General features: G+C 34.0%; 1 protein-coding gene across 1 annotated transcript in view; it reads right to left on the minus strand.

The window, feature by feature from the left end:
- LOC125059442 (Down syndrome cell adhesion molecule homolog) overlaps positions 1 to 2,216 on the minus strand; it is a 28,754-nt gene extending 26,538 nt beyond the window's left edge. Inside the window, exon 1 of the mRNA XM_047663870.1 lies at positions 2,085 to 2,216. Coding sequence (XP_047519826.1) covers positions 2,085 to 2,160 — 76 coding nt within the window. The 5' untranslated portion in view covers positions 2,161 to 2,216. The remainder of the gene's footprint in view (positions 1 to 2,084) is intronic.
- Positions 2,217 to 8,740: the final 6,524 nt, after the last annotated feature.

Consider the following 8,740-nt stretch of genomic DNA (forward strand, 5'->3'; position numbering starts at 1 on the left):
GTAATTACAGAAATCCTATGAAGACTCTGACACCTAAACTAGGCTTTAGTGCCTGTATCTCAGGAGTCAGTGGCTTATATAAAACTTACGACAGTAGGTACTAATATCGCTATTAGATACGACGTTTTTTTTATTAGGGCCACAAAATTAGGACCAACACGTCATGATATAACAATAAAAAAAACGAAAACTACAAAATATAAAAAGGGTGGTTGATCGAAGGGTAAAAATTCAGGGTTCTATGTAATACCAAAAAACATTGGATTGGACCACTTTTATCACATAGCGGCATAAAAAAGAGTTGACAACCTATCCTCGGACCCACCGAACATTTTTTTTTCCCCTTTTAAATACATCTGCAATCAGCCTCATAGCTTTTATCAGATTTTATAAAGAATCCCACCGAACATAACAAAAAAATCGGTGTAGCTTTATGTACATAGATCACGTTAGCTACTGTTATCATGAACATAACACTTTCTAAAACATGCATGGATTAATATTATAACTTTTAAGTTAACCAAGATGGTACCTATATATGGTGGTAAAGACCCACCAACTTATCTATGAAATGGAGAAAATGGGAACTACGGCCGCCATGTTGAATTTCGGCAGCTACAGGTTAGTGCTGTCTACTTTCCTTTTGTAAATTACTCGATATTTTTTTCATTGATTACTTTTTAAAGGAATTGTAACTTAAAAAATATAAACCTGAGTGATTCAACTACCTATAGTTCTCGTCGCGTAAAAATAACGCTGGAATAATCTGAGGGGCTCTCCCGCATAGGTACGTTTGGCTTAGCGTAAATTCTCTCCACTCCATTTTTTTTAATATAACGTCCTAGAGTGGGAAAAGGGCAAGAAGAAGAAGAAAGTTATTAAATTTCATTTGCCTACTTTGCTAAACATTTAGTTTGTAAGTGGGGTACCTACATTATATCAATTGAATGCCAGAGAAAAAGCTAATGTATGTATCTACATTAATTTTCTTATTTTTGAAGACTATTTAGTGCTTATATTATCATTTTATTATTATAAAACATTGTTAGGTATTGTTTAAAATAATAAAATTATGTTTATATATTTACCTAGTTTCTTATCTGACATACCCAATCATGGGTAACTTTTATTAATTTGCAACACTAATCTAACTTATCTGTGAACTGAGTGGTAGCGCCACCGTCGCTTTAGTGCTCGTTCAGACACGGCGGGAACCACGCGGTTTGAAAATCACACGGCAACCGCGCGGATCTTATTTACATAGGTGTTTATATAATCGTCCACACATAATCGCGCGGTTAGTCCAACCGCGCGGTTACCGCCACTCAACCGCTAGAAAATAGAATCGTGTGGCACCCGCGCGGTCCTATTACTATGAAGATCTTACTCAGCGTTCATTAGCATTGCGGGCACCGCGCGATTAACACGTCATAACAAGAGCACGCGTGAGCTCGCTATCGCTTCGACACTGAGTTATTTATTGATGAAGTGGAGAGTTTTTCTTCTGGTGACACGCTTACCTCATATGTGTTTCAGAGCTTGAAATATCTTCCCTGATTAGTTCAATGAGTTCATCAAAAGATTTTATTGACATTCTCAAATAGTCACAAAAAATTCTCTCAAACATTCTTAAATTGGGATATAGTGTTACAAATTGGCCATGTGTCAGTCGATTCTCTCTGAATCTGCCTTTTCTTTATTTTCTGTATCAACTACAGACACGCAGTTCCTCTTCGACTTCCATCTTGAAACTGATCGCTAACTAACCGCCACTGTTTAAACAGTCGACATTTTTGCGGTTCAAACCGCTCGATCTGACAATCGCGCCGTTCCCGCCGTGGGTGAACGAGCACTTAAAAGCGACGGTGGCGCTACCACTCAGTTCACAGATAAGTTGGTGGGACTATACGCATCCAGCACCAAAAGTTATGGGACTCAATTCACTCCAGGCAAGAGTCACTATTCGGTCATGTCCAACCCGACTCAAAGAGTCGCGATCGCTGTTGCTATTGCATTGGGACAAATTACCTATGATAAGCAATATCAAATTGTTATTTGAAAATTTCAAATGACCGATGACTTACCGTTTACTTGAGGTGCTATGACACATAGTGTTCGTGTAAGCAACGAGCTGAATATCAGCAGACCAGCTGGCGTCATCTTCTTAACCTCGAGACTTAGGCGCCATAGACTTCATCTGGCCAGCTTCTTGGTTACCTGGAACAAATAATATATATAAATAATTGATTCCCAATGTAAAATACTTTTTGTATAAGTTACATAAAATGTATGAAGGTAGGTAGACTCTGCAACATGGACCAAACTTTCAATTTTTTTTCCAGCTCATCTTAATATTTTATTTAGAGTAATTAATTATTGATTCCATAAATATATTATGATATATACAAATTTGTATTATATCAGGGAATCTTCATACATTTAATCTGTACATTTGCATTTAATCACGCCAGTAGCTATACTAGCTATATTGGTATATGCCAATCAAAAATATTTATGATTGTTTTGCCAAGAATTGAAAGGTTATATATATATACATATGGTTCTGCCATATGTATTTTTTTTATGTATTTTTACATAGATTGGTAAAATTACCCACGTTCATCATTGCACATTCATTATTCCACGTTCTTGGGGAGTAAAACGGTCCATGTTTATTTTCAGTGTATTTCACATTTGTTCACTACACAATTTTCAACAACAGAATGACAGGAAATGTCATATAAAAAAAATAAACAAATTTCTTTAGTGCCAGTACTTTTGCGCCACAAACAAAATATATATTGAATATGGGATAGGTTCAGTCTCAAGTTTTTAATTTTTTTAGGGTATTTGGAGGCTGGAAACTTTGCTTCTCAGCCATGGAGGTGCTGCTCTTCTTGGTAATGAGAATAATAAAATACCACTCGTTTTGGGTGGTGACTTTAACATTAATTTCGCAGTTGAAAATTCAAAACCATTAATTAACTTTCTAGAAGAAAAATTTAGTCTTCAGTTAAATAATAATCCAAATACACCAACTACAAATTCATGAACGACAATAGATGCTATTATTACAAGATATTTAGATAATGTTGAAACACGAATTTAATTTTATTTAACTATTCTTGATTTCAAATAGTATCAAGAATTTCTCAATACCTCTACAGTACTTTTGAATTTACTAATTTCGGACATTCTAAGTAAATGATGTTACGAATAAAAAAATGTGTTAGATTATATAGTGATTGTAAAGTAAAATCTGTATATTGATTAGATTATGAATGTACATGTGAATTTTTTTTGAACATGGGGCAAACGGTCCGGAATACCGCCGCCCATGAACACTTTCAATGCCAGAGGGCTGGCAAAATATATAAGTATGAATCGATCTACGCGTGTGGAGCCGCGGGGCATTGCTAGTATTTAATAATAAGGTAGAGTTTGTTTCGTTTAGTTGGATGAATGTCGTTATTTTATTAAACAAAAACTTCATTTGAATTGATTCATAGGAAGGAATCAATTCAAGTTAAAGGTTATGACCTTTAACTTGACCAGCAATGTGTTATGTATATGTTACTGTAAAAGCTCGAACTGCAGTAAATCCTAAGATATTGCAGTAAAACCTAAGATCTACCAATTCCTAATGGTAAATGTCCCAAAAGGTTTGCGATTCGAACTCTTACCACCATTCCGTTGGCATTAATGGCACGGTAAATGTTCACAAACAAAACATGACTAGCTTATGTAAGCATTATGTTTGTATTTCGTTGTTAAATTCCAAATAGAGAACTACTGATTCATTTAGATAGATATGATAGAGATTGAGATATTCAGAGATATATATACGTTACGTGTTTTTTCAAAATAATTTAAATAAGTTGATATTAGTTTGTGCTTATTACTATCATATGATACCTTTATAACACTATGTACCTGTTTTGTTGAATAGTTCATTAAAGTAAATAATTAAGAATTACTCATTGTTTTATTCCTAAAACCAACATCTACCAGCTGACAGTGGAAAACCTAGCATATACTGAATTCGAATGGTAAAAGCTCGAAAAAATCGTCGTATTTTCAGAAATACTTACATTTACCAACTCATGTCGGTAAATCCTAAGACTTACACTTAAACCTTAAGACTAACCGTAGTTCGAGCTTTTACAGTAACATATACAAACATAAGGTCACGGCATTTGGACGTTATAAATATCACCTTTTGATATAAAAGGAGGTGAATAAATATAATAGTTTCATATTCACCTCTGAAGATCACCGAAAATGAGACAAGTTTGTAAATACAATTTTAAAATTATTATTAAATACGTATAAGTTTATTAATTTAAAATAATATTTGTTCGGATTCCATTCAAAAAGTGTAACATGTATCTCCCTGAAGATCGTCTTGCGACAAATTCAAGTTTACAAATAATTCCGATGATTATAAGTATTGTATAACTTTAATTTTTCGAAGTTGGTGTTATTTATATTAAAAAACAAATTAACCTAGTAAACTTTTTTGTTTTCATGTTACTATCTATTCCTCTTTCAAAAACAATATTTTTATAAAGTAGAATAGTATTGGATATTTCCATAAATAATACTACATTTTATTACAGATTATTATTCTGGCCGTTGTCATCGCTGTAGTGGCGGGAGCAGCCATCCCATCCAAAAACTCGGAAACCACAGAGTACTACTATGACCCTAACGAAGTACTGTATTGGCGCAATGACGTAGATAACATTAGTCTCGGAAAATACAAATACGCGTGAGTTATTAAAAAAAATTGGATGGATATTTGGTCTATAATGTTTGGTCTAGATTTCCAAATTACGTCCATTGATTCTAATCTCGAGGTGTGCTTTTAATATTCTACTTTGTAAACTCTTCAAAATGGTCTAATTGGTATTGCAAACAGAGATTAAAAAAGGTTTGTAAAGTCGAAGCATTAATATATATTTGAATTCAGAATTTTATATTGTTACAGATACTGGCAAACTTCTTGAGCATTAAACAGGGAAGTGGGGGAAAGTTTGCGCATCTGGGACACAAACGTCAACTGATTTACCAATCACGCGATCGACACGTTACTCTCCCGCCGCCCCCCCTCCCAGTGATACCTAAAAATCACTTCTGCGCAGGCAAGGACATTTGTTCAAGATGTGTGCCGGTATCTGTAGTAAATATTTCAATCACGAATATTGATTGTAAATGTCTATGATCTAATATTTGTGTTTTGTGTTACGTTGCGTATTTCGTCTATTAACTGATGTTGCCTAGAAGAGAAAAAAGACAGTCTTTATTATTTTAATATCCTATACGTTATTTAAATAAATTGCAAATAAATATAAAAGTTTTTATATTAAATTATATATAATACGTATACATATAATAATGATGTCATTTTCGACGTTTCTATTATAGAATCTTTAAATTAAATTTGTATGTCCTAAATAATAATCTAATGTCATAGTTGATCGTTTTTTTAATATTCTTGAATAGGAATTTGATTAAAACAAGAATTTGGTGCTTTGGTTGGTTCAAGAAATAATTCGTTTATTATGTAGAATTTAAATTAAACTTATACGGATCTAAACGAGGATATTATTCAAATAAATTGACGTTTTGGGTACGTACGTACTCGCGTATATAATCCAGAAATTTTAAATTGCCTTTTTTAGTTTGCATAGTCATGGTTAAGACCGTCTCTAGCATGAGCGTATGGTTTAAAAATATTTTTTTTTAATGAATTTCAATTAACTAGCTAGAGATTAAAAGAAAAATATCTAAGAAAATAACAAAGACGTGAGGAACGTTTGGGCATTAAAATACTTTTTTTCAACAGTTTTGAACTAAGAGGCGGTACAAAACAGGAACAAGAAGGATCAATCACAAACAAAGGGCGCGAAGATGAGGCTTTAGAGGTCAAAGGCTCTTATTCGTGGAAGTCATACTGTGAGTCAGGTGCCGTGATCACCTACACTGTGGTATACACCGCTGGTGTTAAAGGTTACAAGCCAGTGTTGTTTGAAAGTGGCGTTTTAGGACTAGTTGGCGATGCGTTGTTTTCATCTCTCGGTGGTTAAAAGCGGATTTATAATAAATGTTTGTTACTTTAACTATGTCGTTTTTATGGCCCTATGGCCAAATGTGTTTAAAAAGTTAGATCTGATATTTGTTAATGGTTTGTTATTAGTGTTGACTAATCGGCATATCGAGCCCGTTCAATCCTGAGGTCATATGTTTGAGCTTTTGATGACTACAATTTGTTATCGACGTGAGCAATGTCGAAGACGAGAAATGTGACGAAAAGTGTAAAAGAAAAGTCTTTAAGGGTCGATTCGACCAAACAAGAGTAAATCTTAATCTTAGAATAAATCGTCAGTTAATCGAGAGTAAATCAATTTTACGTTTTACCAACTACAAATTCTAAGAATAGTGGGCCTATTCGGGGATTATTACTATACCGCCGTTTCGCACGGAATAACAGCTATTCCTAGAATAATTTAATGGCGTCAGTCAGTCCAATCAGCTGATTTCTGTCATTTCACAAATATGTATTCTGTGTTTTAATTTCAAGTCAACCCAATGTACTAAATTAATAGTGTGGCATTGTATAATGAAACGTTTAAACAATTTATTATTTATTTATTTATTTTTAGATTTTTTATTTTCTATCCTCCAATAAGCCTCAAACAAACAACAAATAAAAACTTTTTATTGGCATTTGACACCTGTTAAAAGCTACTTTTTCACACAATAATACGGCAAAATCGAGTTGGCATGATGTATGCTCTTACACTGTCCCGTTGTAGAACAACATTTATTTGCCGAGTTTTATTTTCGTTCACCATTCTCTTTGCTATTCGCGTATTGTTATTCCTAGCGCAATTATGCTATCGATTACGTATAGAAACGACTATGGATTTACTCGAGATTAAAATCATGGAATAGGTTATTCGTGGTATAGTTACTCGTGTATAAATTGAAGTTTGGTCGAATCGACCCTAAATCGAATGACTTAACCCTGATTTTTCATTCCGTAAAGTTCTGACATTTCATAAATGTTGCAACAATAACGTTCTCCACCGAAAAAGGGACAAGTACTCGTATGTCAAATGGTAGAGACAGCTAGCCCATAACACAGGGAATCCCAATGGGGGCTAGTAATTAATATATTAACATCTTATGTAATAGGTAGTTTATCCTATACCTTTTTGGTGTACTTAGATATGGTAACAATGTTGCCACTGTTTTACCAACGTTCAGAGAAAAAATTCATTAACTTAACATCGGTAAGCATAGAGAACAATATGTATGGTGACCGGTGGCGATTCTGTCAACACCAGCGAAGGTAATGGAGTCAGCGCTTCAAAAGTACATTCTCGATCAGGTAGGCTCTCAACTCTCTGACTCACATCATGGATTTCAAGCAGGAAGAAGTACCACGAGCAACTTATTAAGCTTCTTCACTTGCATAGTACCAGTTGTGGATAGTGGGGGACGAGTTGATGCAGCCTTGATATGCGAAAAGCATTTGACATGGTTGATAATGATGTGCTCTTGCAAAAATTAGCAAAATTTGGCTTCACTGCGTCATTGATTAGGTTTATGGCAAGTCACATGACAGGTAGGGAGCAGTATGTGGAATATGATGGCATTAAATCTAAGAAATATTACACTTGGTCTGGCGTTACGCAGGGGAGCAATTTGGGACCTTTAGAATTTTTTTTAATGGTAAATGGTCTACCATGGGTAGTAGAACAGGCAAAAGGTTTGTTCCCGGACGAACTATAACATTGAGAAACAGCCAATCCCAAGAGTAGCCGAAGGACGACTAAGGAACCTAGGGGTTAATTTAAACGTGGAATTAAATTTCGGGATAACATAAAAATAATTTGTACAAAAGCTTACAGGAATTTAGGGTTTATTTTGCATATGGCCCAATGTTAAATGTTAAAAACAAAAAATTTGGCGATTAAAAAGAATGGCGGAGAGTTTATTGCCAGTTCTTCTCTTCCGTTCTACGCCCTTGATTTGAGAACTGGCAGTAAATGTAAAATTAGAAGCATATAATATGTATTCCTTTTTTACGTCCATACGTATACATTGTGTTACCTAAATAAATTTGAATTTAATTAATTTAATATTAAGTTAATTTTTTGAAATTAAAATTCTGAATTATAACGTAAATAATGTTACAATCGAGCCAATTTATTGACCTGCGCTTGAAAATGATTTTATTATCCTTGGGGCATTGTAGATCTGGATTTTCACGAAAAAACTCTCGCTGTCAGCTATCCGCACGTGACATTTCAAACGACGCTGTCATTTTTATTTTATAGGCGGGAATTTCGCCGGAAGTTTTTCAATTCAATAAAAACTTTTATCTCACTGAAAGACCCAGAACGTGAAGCACTTTAAATTTACATGAAAACTAGGCTTTTTAGATCTTAATCGGAATGAAAAAGTTTTCAAAACGTTGAACTGGGTTTTGTTAATTTTAGGGCCAAGAGTCAAGAATACTATTGAACAGCATCAGAATTTTAATTTAGATTTTATTATTAAATTGGCCACCTCAGTCTAAAGACGCACGCAAGTTTTGTTTTTCTATTAATGATACAAAAAAACAATCTTGACTGTGTATCTCTTTAAAAAAAATATAAATTATTTTCGATTAAAGACTGAGTTAGATCGCAAGATATTTTTGTGTTCAGTCGCGACAGTTAACACAATC

The sequence above is a fragment of the Pieris napi genome, chromosome 19, assembly GCF_905475465.1.
Source record: "Pieris napi chromosome 19, ilPieNapi1.2, whole genome shotgun sequence".
Lineage (NCBI taxonomy): Eukaryota > Metazoa > Arthropoda > Insecta > Lepidoptera > Pieridae > Pieris > Pieris napi.